At 40.6% G+C, this 15,156-nt stretch overlaps 1 protein-coding gene across 1 annotated transcript in view; it reads left to right on the forward strand.

Annotated features, from left to right (window-relative positions):
* Positions 1-1,339: 1,339 nt before the first annotated feature.
* The window catches only part of NPHP3 (nephrocystin 3), a 61,704-nt gene continuing 47,887 nt past the window's right edge, over positions 1,340-15,156 (forward strand). Inside the window, exons 1-7 of the mRNA XM_028099147.1 lie at positions 1,340-1,738; positions 3,526-3,651; positions 4,301-4,451; positions 7,149-7,301; positions 8,535-8,668; positions 10,102-10,262; positions 13,636-13,792. Coding sequence (XP_027954948.1) covers positions 1,343-1,738; positions 3,526-3,651; positions 4,301-4,451; positions 7,149-7,301; positions 8,535-8,668; positions 10,102-10,262; positions 13,636-13,792 — 1,278 coding nt within the window. The 5' untranslated portion in view covers positions 1,340-1,342. The remainder of the gene's footprint in view (positions 1,739-3,525; positions 3,652-4,300; positions 4,452-7,148; positions 7,302-8,534; positions 8,669-10,101; positions 10,263-13,635; positions 13,793-15,156) is intronic.

Below are 15,156 nucleotides of genomic sequence, written 5' to 3' on the forward strand. Positions count from 1 at the left end.
AATAAAGCCTTTCCTGTCCTCTCTCCCAGGCCTCCAAACCTGGCGAGGCTAGAAGCCCAAGTCAGGTGCAGGTCCAAGTACACAAGACAGGGTAAGAGAACAGATGTCAATACTACTCCTCTGACTTTAAAGTCTAAAAGAGTTTCCCCATCTTTTAAATGTTTTCATATTACCTAAAGCCCACCGTTGCCCCAAATAATTGTAATACTCTTTCCCTTTATTTGGTGAGATGTCCCACAGTTCCCCTGATGTGTGGCCTCCAGAGTCCACTGCTACAAAAAGTCAAAAAAAAAAATCTCACCTTGTCTAAAGTTTGTCCCTCGTGGTCTCAGGCTGTAAAGTCTAAAAGCTTTTTCTTATCTGGTACTATGTCTTGCTGGTCATTCCAACTACTTGCATACTGAGAGATACATAGTGAGAGGCACACAGCAGGAGCTCAACACGTTTCTCAGATTTCCCAACTGCCCTCAGAGAAGAGCGCTGGGTCAGGGGCGGCAGCAAGCACAGAAACAGCGACCGCGAAGGTGGAGCAACCCGGGACCCAGGCCAGCGCTCACTGTGAGGAACGCGCCCGTCAGAGGACCTCGGGCTGGGGAGAACCGGCTGAGAGAGGCCGTGCGCACTGTCGCCCGTAGCCCCGGACTTAACGCAGTGGTGGTCTCGCACGTGCGGCCACCCGTCTGCTCGCTCTGCCCCGCCCCGCCCCATCCGTCGCGCCCGCCCTGCGCTCCGCCCCACCACGCCGTAGTACGCACCCACAGTACTGCTCTGTCCCGCCCCGCTCCGTCCATCCCGCCCCGCCCTCCTTGCGCTCTGTCCCGCCCCTCCCTGCTGCCCCGCCCCATCCATCCTGCCCCGCCTACCTTGCGCTCTGTCCCGCCCTGTCCTGCTGCTCCCCATCCATCCCGCCCCGCTCTCCTTGCTCTCTGTCCCGCCCCTTCCTGCTGCCCCGCCCCACCGTCGCACGCGCTCTGCGCTCCGCCCCACCACGCCGTCGTACTGCACCCACAGTACTGCTCGGTCCCGCCCCGCTCCGTCCATCCCGCCCCGCCCTCCTTGCGCTCTGTCCCGCCCCTCCCTGCTGCCCCGCCCCATCCATCCTGCCCCGCCTACCTTGCTCTCTGTCCCGCCCCGTCCTGCGGCCCCTCATCCATCCCGCCTCGCCCTCCTTGCTCTCTGTCCCGCCCCTTCCTGCTGCCCCGCCCCACAGTCGTGCCCGCCCTGCGCCCCGCCCCGCCCTTCCGCCACACTCCGCCCCTTCTTGCTGCCCCGCCCCGTCTCGTTTGCCGCGTTCCGCCCCCTCCTGGTACCCCGCTGGCTGGTAGGGGCGGCCACAGGCGTAATGGGGACCGCCTCGTCGCTCGTGAGCCCTGCGGGCGGGGAGGTGATCGAGGACACTTACGGGGCGGGCGGCGGCGAGGCCTGCGAGATCCCGGTAGAGGTGAAGCCCAAGGCCCGCCTGCTGCGCAGCTCGTTCCGCCGTGGCGCGGCAGCAGCGGCGGCGGGGGCAGGGCCCGGGTCGCTGCCCCGCGGGGCCACTGGCGGCGGGCTGCTGGGGGCTAGCTTTAAGTCTACCGGCTCGTCCGTGCCGGAGCTGGAGTACGCAGTGGCTGAGTACGAGCGGCTGAAGAAGGAATACGAGATCTTCCGGGTCAGCAAGAACCAGGAGTTGTTGTCCATGGGCCGCCGCGAGGCCAAGCTGGACACGGAGAACAAGCGCCTGCGGGCCGAGCTGCAGGTAACGCCGGGCCCGGGTGCGCTGCTGGGGCAGCCGGGACGTGGAGAAGCTGAGAGTCGGGAAGGCGGGTGCACGTCCGCGCACTGCCAGGCTGGACTCTGGACGCCTGACTCTGTCCTTCGTCCATCCTGTTCCCTCTCCAAACCAAGTAGTTTTGAAAGTTGGGTAGAAACCGCTCTGCATTTTAATTTGAGGGGACATGTTTCTTGGGGTCTAAACTGATTCCTTAACTAATCCCGCCCCTCTTCTATTTCTGGTTCATTCATTCACACACCTCGATGCACCTGGCCAGAAAGTGTCCTGAAGCAGCAAATGCCAGTCTGCAGGGGACTCCAGGGAAGTAGGTCCGCCCAGAGCACACGGACACACAAAAGACTATGGTGACATCTGTCGAAGCAACTCATCAAACTTTCCCTAGGAGTTTTTAACTCCACTCCTCGCCTCCCCCCTTAAATTTTACATACCTCTCAGTTTCTTTGCGTGAAGCTTTTGAGTTTTAATGATCTTGAAGTGAATTTTTATGAAATGATTTTCACCATTTTAACTGCTGTGATTGAAAACGTTCCCTAGGTGTAGTCAAATCCCTTAATCCATTTGATTAATTTACTCAAAAAATAATTATTGCGTGGGCTCCCTATAGTAGATGTATTTTGACTATCAAAATAGTATATAAAGCAAAAGGTTGCTTTTCTATGACCACAGTTGTAAGACTCTGTGCCATCAGTTTGGGGCCTCTCTGAGGGTTGTGATTTTACTGTTTTGTTTTTTTAAACTGTGCAAGAGACACCCCAGGTGTTCCTGGGCTCATCACAATTGAAATGATTAAATACCTCAGACTGATTTTTCTGATAGGAAGAGCCTTCGTCCTTCTAGACTAGGCATTCTAGTCACCCCCTTCCCCACTAGCTGTTGTATTATTATTAGCACTGTTAATCTGGGAAGAACTGCTTATCAGCAGTCTACCTGTTGTCTTACCAGTTTTCGTCTTGATGCACTTGCATGTGAAAAATGGACCTGATGCATTTCAGATACCTGATTTCATGCTCCCAAGCCATTGTCCAGTGGACACTGCATATTATGGGGATAGGAAAGAAAGCTGGATCAACCAGGGCAGAGTGCAGTAAGGGCTGACAAATGTCACAGTCTCAGGTTCCTCCTGTTACCTTATGTAGTAGTTTTGAAAGTTAAATAGAAAACACTCTGCATTTTAATTTGAGGGGACATACTCTCTTGGGGCCTAAACTGATTGATTAACTAACCTGCCCCTTTTCTTATGTAGCCCTTTTGATTCCTTTCTCACATATCTAGGCATTAAAAAACTCTTCTGTATTTATTTAACCCATTCAGTCAAGCATTTACTGGAGGCCTTCAATGTATCTGGCACCAAGAGGGCTCTGGGGATAGCAAAATGAAGAAGACATGGAGCCAAGGAGTGCATGGTCATGCAGAATTAATTATCTTTCAAGTTAAGCCTTATAAATTACACTTTCTGTTCTGTTACAGATGGGAAAACTGAGGCATAGGAAGATTAAGAATTTGGCACAGTATTTCAAAGAAAAAGAATTTCCATTAAAAGTTCAGTGTGAAGTGTCTTCATTTACTACAGTTCAAGCATATTTGCATTTTTTTCATTCCATGTTTGAATAAAATGGCAATATGTAGTTCTTGATAATGTAAAATAGTAGATTGTTACAATTCTGAGATATGTATATAATATGTAGGTAGGATAATGTGAAATTTGGGAGGAATACTATTTTTGTTAGAAATAACAAGGTCCATTATTTCAGGCCCTTCAAAAAACTTATCAGAAAATACTTCGGGAAAAGGAAAGTGCTTTAGAAGCAAAATACCAAGCAATGGAGAGGGCAGCGACATTTGAACATGACAGAGATAAAGTGAAAAGGCAATTCAAGGTAAATTCCTTATATTTTTACCCCCAAAGTGACATAGAATAAAAACAGCATATTTTAAAAGTTTATATAATGCTGCGTAAATAGAAGTGAATGATGTAGGAGTCCTGAAGGTTCTAAGAACCAGAGTAGAGCACTTCTTACATTTTTGAGTTGGACCTAGTAAATTTGAGATTGCTTCAAGGAAAAAGTTTTAAAAAGTGAACATTGCAATAGGAAATTATTTCCATAGAAGTGAATGATGTAGGAGTCCTGAAGGTTCTAAGAACCAGAGTAGAGCACTTCTTACATTTTTGAGTTGGACCTGGTAAATTTGAGATTGCTTCAAGGAAAAAGTTTTAAAAAGTGAACATTGCAATAGGAAATTATTTCCATATGGGGGGAAAGGCATTTGGAAATATTTGGGGATATTTTGTATGGGAAGGCATTACTGGCATCTAGTGGGAGGGGGACAAATTTGCTAAATATCAGCAGTGCACAAGACAGCCCGATGCCACAGACAGGGCTCTTGCCGGAATTCCAGTGGGTTCCAGTTACAAAAAAGAACCAAATGAATATTGGTTTTATGAATGAAAGATTTTTCTTTTAGGAGTTGATGACACAACCTTTTGATTGTGGAAAACGTTTCAAAATTGATATTTGTCTTTTAAAGATTTTTAGGGAGACCAAGGAAAATGAAATTCAGGACTTACTGAGGGCTAAGCGAGAGTTGGAGAGCAAACTTCAGAGGCTCCAGGCTCAGGGGATTCAAGTATTTGATCCTGGAGAGTCTGATTCAGATGACAACTGTACAGATGTTACTGGTAAATTTACTTCCTATGTATAATATTTTGAGCCTTTAGTATAGGTGTAATGATATCATAGAGCCAACTTTGAATCCTTTTCTAAGTTACAAGTGGTTGCTCTTACAAATAGAGTTGCACTTTCTCCCTCTTTCTCAGCTGTTACAACAGCAGTTTTCCATAAAGTCCATGACATTGTTAGGTGCCAGGTTTCCTTCTGTCTTAATTGCTCTGCCAAACTCACCCCATAGCTTTTCTCTTTCTGGTGTAAGACAGCTCCTCCAGGTCTCGCCATGACATCTACACTTTAGCCAAGGGAAGAGGAAAGGGAATCCATTCCTCGTTCCTCTCCTGGAAAGCATACTCTGAAAGGTATACAGATTACTCCTCAAACCCCATTGGCCAGAACTATAAGCAGGAAGATTGGAAAGTGTAAACATTAGTAGGAGAGTCATGTATCCACCTAAAGTTTGAAATTCTGTTACTAAAGGAAGAAGGGGAGGATGGGTTTTGGAGGACAGTTCATAGTCTCTGTCACCTTATTTTTCCCCATAATGATATATTCTTTGCAACTGTCCATTAGGATATCTGCCTGATATTCTGCTGAGTGGCTTCCATTGCAGTTTTGTAAGCTACTCGGAAAGTTTTTATTTTATAATTAAACTTATAAAATACGTTTTTTTCTACAAATAAAGAAAAGCCTGGAGTCCTAGAATGAAAGGGTCTACCGTGTTCCAAGAAAATATTAATAAACTGTGATTGATACTGAAAAGTGAAAAAGATTCTATTGTAAATGCAGTGTAAAAATGCAGTCACTCTCTCATTTAGAGGAATCTGCATTTTATTCTTTTTTTTTTTGAGAGAGAGAGCATGCTAGCAGGGGTTAGGGGGAGCTATGGGCAGAGGAGAGAGAGAATCTTAAGCAGACTCCATGCTTAGCATGGAGCCCAACTCAGGGCTCAATCTCATGACCCTGAGATCTTGATCTGAGCTGAAATCAAGAGTCCAGTGCTTAACAGACTGAGCCACCCAGGTGCCACATGCATTTTATCTTACAAACTGATTTTGAAGTACAATATGGCAACTGATAATTGCCTCTTTTAAAAGGTTTTGTTTTTTATTTATTTTTTTTATTTTTTTTATTTATTTTTTTAAAGATTTTATTTATTTATTTGAGAGAGAGAGAGGGAATGAGAGATACAGAGCACGAGAAGGAAGAGGGTCAGAGGGAGAAGCAGACTCCCCGCTGAGCGGGGAGCCCGATGCGGGACTCGATCCAGGGACTCCAGGATCATGACCTGAGCCGAAGGCAGTCGCTTAACCAACTGAGCCACCCAGGCGCCCTGATAATTGCCTCTTAATTTGCATTTTAGAACCACTGGAGTCTGACCAGCATCCAAGGATTTTTATTACTAACTTTTGAGGGGAAAAAAAATGAAGTGATTCTTACTGGATTTGAGTGGCTAAGAGGATGCTCTTCTGCCCCCACATTCATCTTAGTGGTTATTTCAGTGTTGACATATGTTAAAATGTACAGTGTTTCCAAAGTATTATATAGTAATTGCCTTGGCAAGTTAATAAGAACAAATTAATATTTCCTCCTAGGTCTTTCTTCATATTTTGATTTAAACCTGAAGAGAGAATGCTTGAGGGAACATCGCTCATTTCACATTCAAAGACCTACAAATAATAATCTTATTTTTGCCAGAGATTGAGCCCATTACTAGTGTACTCTTATTTAGTCAAGGATGCCAAGTAGATATTCTGGCAAATGTAATTTATTTAAAAAAAAAAATCAAAGATCACCTGGGTGGCTCAGTCGGTTAAGCATCTCACTATTGATTTCAGCTCAGGTCATGATCTCAGTGTCCTGGGATCAAGCTCCACCTAAGGTTCCATGCTCAGCAGGGAGTTTGCTTCTCTCTCCCCCGCCCCTCCCCCCACTTGTAAGTTCTCTCTCTCAAATAAATAAATAATAAATCTTTAAAAAAAATCAAGATGTGCATAAGTACCTGTTGATTCAGACATTAATTTTGTTACTCTGGGAGGTTAAAGAAGATGTACTTTTTACATCCTTAGCTTACATCCTAATGAATTACCAATCTTAATTATAGGTGTGTTGGTAATGGTCTTCCTTTGAAATTCTCTCCTTCCAATTTTACACTGACACCTAAACCATAATGTTAGAAATGTTTAAAATTTTTGTATGGGGATATTTTTAACTGCCTCTGTTGTTACAGTTCCTTTGATTATTATATACTTTATTTCTTTTCATCTTTCTCTTTTTAATCCCCTCTTTGAATTTGAGATGATAACCAGAATTATGTTAACCAGCACCTTAGAACTTGCCAGAAGTTGGTGACAGGGTACTTTCAAAATCATTAAAGATTGAATATTTTCTGTATTTATAATATTGGAGCATTTTTTAAAATTAGAAATCCTGTTTATGCTTGAGTAGAGGGGGATGGAAGGGATGGGGTGGCTGGGTGATGGACATTGGGGAAGGTACGTACTATGGTGAGAGCTGTAAATTGTGTAAGACTGATGAATCACAGACCTGTACCTCTGAAACAAATAATACATTATAGGTTAATAAAAAAATTAAAAAAAAATAAGGGAAGGTGGATGTATTAAAAAGAATCCTGTTTAGTATATGTGGTAACTTTTTGAACATTCAGTAATTTGGTTTTCATAAGATGAAATCTCTTGTATTTACAGCTGCTGGAACCCAGTGTGAATATTGGACTGGAGGAGCCTTGGGAAGTGAACCTTCCATAGGGAGTATGATCCAGCTTCAGCAGTCCTTCAGGGGCCCTGAGTTTGCCCATAGTTCTATAGATGTGGAAGGACCCTTTGCAAATGTCAACAGAGGTAACACATGCCATTTGCTAATTACCTTGGTAGTGACTGTTCAGGTACTATAATCTTGTGTGTACTGGAAGAAAGACCACCAGCAGGGCAGGAGATTTTTATTCTAGGTGACTTCCACTGCCAAACCAGCATGTACTGGTGCTGTCACTGACCAGGGCTCATTAACTTACATGCTTCACATCAGGATCCAGATGATGCTCCACAACCAGACTGGCCAGTCAGGTTCTAAAAACTTAGTTTCTGGCCTGAATTCTAGGTGTTGCCGTTGATCAGTGAGAATCTAATGTAGATTAACTGAAAAGCAGGTTTTGGTCTTTTCCTCCATGTCTTTGATGCTGTTAAAGGTTGGACAAGGTTGCAGAATGGAATATAAGACCTCACTTATGCAATGTAGTATCCTTAGTCAAAAGAATATTTTCATTATTTTTATATAATTTGGTGTCCAAAACAGCTCTAAGGTCTGCTCAGAATTTCAATACCAGGGGCACCTGGGTGGCTCAGTCGGTTAAGTGGCTGCCTTCGGCTCAGGTCATGATCCCAGAGTCCTGGGATCGAGCCCCACGTTGGGCTCCCTGCTCAGTGGAGAGCCTGCTTCTCCCTCTGCCTGCCTCTCTGCCTATTTGTGCTCTCTTTCTCTGTCAAATTAATAAATAAAATCTTTAAAAAAAAAAGAATTTCAGTACCAGTGCAGATCTGAGTGTTATAAGTAGCCCCATTCTTTTTTCTTAAAACTACGAAATTGTGTATTAGCAAAATGAAAATAATTTTTTAATTATGTCTTTTGAATTAGCCAAATATGTCTTAAAATGTTCTTTCTCACTAAATAGCATTACATTTTATGCTATTCTTAAGGTTTCTTTTTGACTTAATATATCTCAAGAATAATAAGTGGATAAAACTATAGGCCAGCCTGGGAATGTAGGCTCTCCTGAGGTTGCAAACTCATTGAGCAGCTCATGTAACATAGGTTCAAGATATCTGACTGGAACCAGCGGTGCCTCAGCAAGGACCACTGGCAACATTGATTGCTTTATTCCCAAGGGTAGAATTTGAGGTTAGAGAACTGTTCGCCTTCTAATATGTTATTCCAGAAACTGTGTCAGTATTCGCAAGTGGAGATCAGATTCCATTCTACCTTGCCTGTTGTGTTTTTTCAGACTTTTAAAAAAATCATCTTGTCAGATGTTTTTCTGGTGATTTTTTTATGGAACTTGTGGTAAATTTTACTTTCAGATGACTGGGATATTGCTGTAGCTAGTTTATTACAAGTTACTCCCTTGTTTTCACACTCTCTGTGGAGTAACACTGTCAGATGTTACCTCATTTATACAGATGAAACCCAGCCTGAAATGGATCTTTTCCTTAAGGTGAGGATGTTTATAAATTCTGATTTAAAATACAAGTCAATATTGTGTCCCATTTATGATACTACTACACCTAAACCAAGTAGTTTACCACCTACCAGATTATATATGTTAAAGAGCAGGAAGAATTTAGAGCTTTTCTTTAGAGAAAATCTTGCTCAGTTGTTATCAGTACATTCACATTAAGTCCTTGGAATGTTATGCTTTTGAATGCTTTATTACATGTTCTCCACAGTGTTTAAGACACATGTTGATAGTGCCTGCTTTAGTTAATATCTGCCCACTCTATTGTTGAATCTGTTTCAGGTTGTAACATAATTTAACCCTTATCATGGTTTTTAATTTTTCAAGGTAGCCATTGGAGTTAACCTCAGGCAGAGGTGGGCATACTACATACAGCCTGTGGGCCAGAGCTAAGATTACTTTTTACCTTTTTGAGTGGTTGGAAGAAAAATCCAAAGAAGAAGAATGTTTGTGACATGTGAAAATTATATTAAATTCAAGTTTTAGTGTCTATAAATCAAGTTTTATTGGAACACAAGTAGGCTTATTCATTTACATCCTATGGCTGCTTCACACTACAACGGTAGAGTAAATTGCAGCAGAGACTAAATGGACCCCAAAGACCTCTGCCAAAACATCCAAATTGTTAAGCTGTTACTAATTTGTAAGAATATTTGCCTTCTACAGAAAAAGTTTGCCAACTACTGTTCTCACTGCATTTGAAATAAATCTGCATGTCACGTGTGATACCCACTATATTAACATTCTCCAGAGTATTGAGTAAGGAACTTATTTAGCGTTCCTTTTTGATATTATTCAATTTTGGTAAAAAGATTAACTCTTTTGAAAACCAAAGTTTCGACTCACTAACTGAATATAGGTTATTACCAAACTGCAAACTGATGTTAAGGGAATTCCTCATTTATTGCATAATAATAAGTCATCATTACTTAGTAACCTAATTTGTTATAGACCAACATAGTTTTCATTTATACCTGTTTGCTTTAATGTTCTAATATATCATGATGGACAGTTTTTACTATATAGATTCATGGATTTATGTTTCCTACTCTTTGTAACAATAAAGCAGAAATCATTTATTATAATAATAATATTAAATACCAAAGGAAAATAGCCTAATATTTTTCTTTACTGGTTTAGGTGTTATTATGAAATAAATCATTTCAGAGCTAGGAAACAGCCAAGTTACTAAGCTCTTACTATTTTTGTTTTAAAGGAAACTTGCCTTTTCTTTTAAAGATTTTCTTTAAAATATGATTATAAATATTTTTAAGTTTTAAATAAAAAAATATATAGCATAACCTGTTCTAAAACATGTTTTATTTTAAGTAGTATGAAGCTGACTTGATCTTTAGTTAAATAAGCTGTGCTTTTTATTATGTTTCATTTGTTTTGTTTTAATTTCTTTTCAGGACTATTCACCTAAACTTAAAAGAATGTGTGAGACAATGGGATATTTTTTCCATGCTATATATTTTCCAGTAGATATTGAAAATCAGTACCTTGCTGTAAGAAAATGGGAAATTGAGAAGAGTTCATTAGTTATTTTATTCATTCATTTAACTTTACCAAGGTAAGCTGAAAATTCTGTCACTTATTAGGGGAGTTGTAAATAGAACTGAGATTGCCAAATGAACTTCAAAGATAAGTCGTAATTGCATTCTTATAATCAAACACAATCCACAAAATTTAATAAAGTTTTTTACTTTTCATACTTTGAATTAAAATTTTACACTGAGTTGTTTAATAGGTTTCATAAGGTTAACATTATTAAAGTAAAGATGATTTTAATCAGGGGTAGCAAACTATGGCCCTCAGGCCAAATCCAGTCAGCTGTTTTTATAAATAAAATTTTATTAGAATATAGCTATATTCATTTATTTATGTATTTCTACAGCTGCTTTCACACTACAACAGCAGAGTTAAGTACTGTAGGTACAACAGAGACTGTGTGGCCCACAGAGCCTAAAATGTTTGCTCACTGGCCCTCATAGAACAAGTTGACAACTCCTGATTTCAATAATCAGCATTCACCTTCATTATTTTCTTTCTTTGAATACAAATTGAGAGCTACTTGAACACTATTATCAATGTTAAATCAAATTTTTAATTCTCTGAGGAGCTTACTACTTAATTCCAGTAAAGTGAGGTATTTTCTTATAATGTGAATATAATTATACCAGTGAATCTAGTGTGCAAATAAAGATTTTCTTTAACCAACTAGATACATAGATAGAAGACAAAATACGTTTAATAAGAGGTTTTCTTTCTACATTTGCTGTCTGATTGGCTTTAACCCTTCCAAAGCATTTTTGTCTTTATTGAGGACCAGCTCTGACCTCACCTGTGTACAGAGAAGTATGTGGAGCCCTAGGCTTTATCAGAGACCCTGCAGTGTAATCCATCATTCATCCTTAAGACTGCCCAGTGGCCAGGGAGCCACCTGGTCAGTGAACCTCAACCCAAAACAACTTTAAGGATTCTTTCCACTTGATTGCCTTTAGTTGGGGTTCTTTTCCTCCCTTACCCCTTTCCTTTTCCTGGTTTTTTCTTTTATATTTATTAAGGATATATTCTGTTTTATTTTTTAATGTCTGGGTAGTGTTTTATCTCTGGTGGTAATATATGTCATTTGTTGTTTTCCTCATTAATTATTTAATCCTTGAAACCATCTTGTTTTTTCTTTTAACTTTTATCCATATTTAATTAAGAAAATATTGTACATTATTCTTACACTTTTAACATTTATTTTTATTTTTCTCATCTTAAATTCCTCTTAATCTTTTACCTTTCATTTCTTTCATATTTAATTACTTTGCTGGGCAGATTTCAATTTATCTTCTTCAACTAAAATTGTATTTATTTTATATTTTAAAAACTTTATTCTTCTTAAAGAGTAAGAATTTTAATTTCTAGGGGTGCCTTGGTGATGCAGTCACTTAAGCATCTGACTCTTGGTTTTGGCTCAGGTCATGATCCAGGGACCTGGGATCTCCAGGTCCCGCGTAGGGGTCCACACTCAGTATGCACACTCAGTATGGACTCTGCTTAAGATTCTTTCTCCCTCTCCCTCTGTCCCTCCTACCTCTCTCTCTCTCTCTCTCTCTCTCTCTGTCTAAAATAAATAATTTAAAAAAATTAATTTCTAAAATTTAATTATTTCTTCACCTCTACTTTGCCTTTATTTTGCTTTAATTTTTCTTATTCCATTTGCTGATTATTTTATTTCCTTAATGTTTATTAGGAGCATCACAGTAATGGTGGGCTTCATACCGTAAACGGGCTGGTAGAGCTTTTATTTCTCTCAGGTTGTTCCTTCACCTCTCATGATGATTCCCCCATTCTTCTCCAAAGATGAATCTAGAAACATGTCCCCTGAGCAGTACCCAGTAGCCCTATCTACTTCTCTCCCACCAAAGACTTTGAACAAAATCCCAGATAATCTCAGATTTCATCTGAGCTCCACATGTCAATTCTGTAGGGAGTGATTTTAAAATAGGTACATGTGCCCAAAGAGATGCCCATTCTTTGGTATTCACATGGCCACAAACTTTTCTCCCAAAGCAATAACAAAAGAACCGTTAAAATCCAAAAATTATATAGAACATAGTCAGAATGATCTTAACCAAGGGAAGAAAATCTGCTGTTTGGGTTGATTGGATCGGCACAGAGCTATGTAATGGAATATTACTCTGTCTTGTACTGGGGCTGTACTCTAACATGGTCTGTAGACTCTGAGTCATATCATAGCTCTCCTCTGTATGCACACACCAATGTGCCTCTCTAGACAAAATTCACTTAATGCTTTTTAGAAAGGGGAATTGGTTCCAATTTTCCTTGCAGTGTAGAAAACACTGGTAGGTACTTCCGAGATTATTCTAGAATTTAAATTATACTGAAAACTGTCATTATGGTACCCTATAGCAAAGTTAGAATTTTTTTAAAGATTTTATTTATTTTTTATTTATTTGAGAGAGAGAGAGAGAACACAAGCAAGAGGGAGGGACAGAGGGAGAGGGAGAAGCAGGCTTCCCGCTGAGCAGGGAATCCAATGTGGGGCTTGATCCCAGGACCCTGAGATCATGACCTGAGCTGAAAGCAGAGGCTTAGCCAACTGAGCCACCCAGGTGCCCCCAAAATTATAATTGTTTTTCACCCTGTACCCCAGTTAAGATTTTACTAGCTATCTGACCTCCCCATCTGCCTCTGGGTCTTTCTCATACTGTATCTTGGGTATAAAGATTCAGGTGATTTAGGTCATTTGTTGGATGAGAAAGGCTAAAAGACTAGAGAAGAGAAAAATCTTGAAGCATTGGGGTTAATAATATTTGTATTTTAATTTGGAAATTATATATTTGTAAGCAGAATTAGGTTTCCATTTATTTGTAGTCTCATGAGACTGGTCCATTATTTTGAGCCATGTTTACAGTATTTTTGAGAGTTTTCTTCTTGTTGCTAGATTTAAAAAATTAAAGTTCTGTATGCTTTAAAATTCAACTTAAGGGGCGCCTGGGTGGCTCGGTAGTTAAGCGTCTGCCTTCGGCTCAGGTCATGGTCCCAGGATCCTGGGATCGAGCCCCACATCGGGCTTTCTGCTCAGTGGGGAGTCTGCTTCTCCCTCTCCCACTCCCCCTGCTTGTGTTCCTGCTCTTGCTATCTCTCTTTCTGTCAAATAAATAAATAAAATCTTTAAAAAATAAAATTCAATTTAATGCAGAATTTATTGTACCTGTTCTCTCTGTCTGCCAATAAATGCATTATTTTTTATGACTGAGCTGGAACAGAGCTATAAAAACATCCAGTTTTGGAAAGCTGCACTTATTCTGTCCCTGGGCTGCTTCTGGCCCCTTGTCATTGCTGTAAAGTCCCATTATTGACACTTAGGTTGACTGACTGTTTGCTGCCATAGTGCAGTGTAACACAAGAAATACTGATTTCCCATCTAGCCTGTTATTGGAAGACTGTGAAGAAGCTTTTCTGAAAAACCCTGAAGGCAAACCACGATTAATTTATCATCGCTTGGAGGATGGGAAAGTCAGTTCCAACTCCGTCCAGCAATTGATTGATCAAGTTTCTAACCTGAACAAGACCAACAAAGCCAAGGTAAAATTCATAAGGTTATTTTTTTTTAAGAACTTGCTTGGCCAAGGGAAGTGTTAGAACAAAGGCCGTGAGGTGGGAGTGAGTGAGGGGAGATTAGTAGGACAGTTAACTGGGAGCCAAGGGTAAAGAACCTTGGAGACCATTTTAGAAACTTTGTTTTTTTTATTTGGAGTGAGATGGGTTTTTTATTGGTAGTTTTTTGGGTTTTTTTTACTTGAGTCACTGGAAGACTTTAAGCAACAGCAGAAGAAATGCAATTCTGACAAGAATGTTGTTACGCTGCTGTGTTGAGAATTGATTGGTTTGGAGGTAGGGGAGAAGGGTGGAGTTGGAGAGCTCTTGCAGTCACCAGGTGAGAGGTGCTGGTGGCTTGGACCAGGGTGGTGATAGAGGAAATGAGGAGAAACAGGAATCTGGATAAGTTTTGACAGCAGAGCCAATAGACTTAGTTGTGGACTATGAGAACAAGAGAGGACTAAATAGCAGTACACAACTACAAAGGATAAGATGTGAGTGGACAAATCAGATTCTTTTCTGTTTCTTTTTTCCTAAGTACTGAGTTCTTCTGTCTACTGTTGACCAAGGGTCAGTGTAAGGAAGAGCCTTTTCATAGTAACCTTTTCTAAGAGCGTTGGGAAAAGCAAAATAGTAATGATGAATGTGAGAGATTTGATCAGTCCTGGGTGCATGGTGGAATAATTTTTAGAACAGATTGTAGGCTTTGCCTTACTGCACACTGAGATAACTTGAAAATGTTTACTGTTGATGTTAAGAATACAGTTGAGGGGCACCTGGCTGGCTCAGTCAGAAGAGCACGCAACTCTTGATCTCGGGGTGAGTTCAAGCCCCATGTTGGGTGTAGGGATTACTTAAAAATAAAATCTTAGGGGTGCCTGGGTGGCTCAGTTGGTTGGGCCCTGCCTTCAGCTCAGATCAAGATCCCGGATCGAGCCCCGCATCAGGGATCGGGGTCCCTGCTGGTGTGGGAGTTGGCTTCTCCCTCTCCCTCTGCCCCTCCCGTGGCTCCTGCTCTCTCTCTCTCTCAAGTAAATAAACAAAATCTTTAAAAAAAAATCTTAAAAAAAGAGAATACAGTTGAAAACAACTCAGATTTTGACATTGTTTTTATTTCTCTGTGCTCATGCAAGAAATAAGATCAAATGTGAACACAAGCATTTTTTTATATCATTTAGTGTTGAAAAGCTTAAGACCAGCATAAACTAAAGAGCCTAACACAAAAAAGTGCACATTTTTTTATAATCTCCAGAACCATTTCATTCTTTGCTTTGTTTTAGTATGAGCCTAGTCCATAGGCCCCAAGAGGAAAAACACTGATTCTTCTTTCTGATCTTTATTCTATTTAT

This window comes from Eumetopias jubatus, unplaced genomic scaffold (assembly GCF_037043125.1).
Source record: "Eumetopias jubatus isolate StellerSeaLion01/CBP00866 unplaced genomic scaffold, mEumJub1_p1.0 scaffold_1, whole genome shotgun sequence".
NCBI lineage: Eukaryota > Metazoa > Chordata > Mammalia > Carnivora > Otariidae > Eumetopias > Eumetopias jubatus.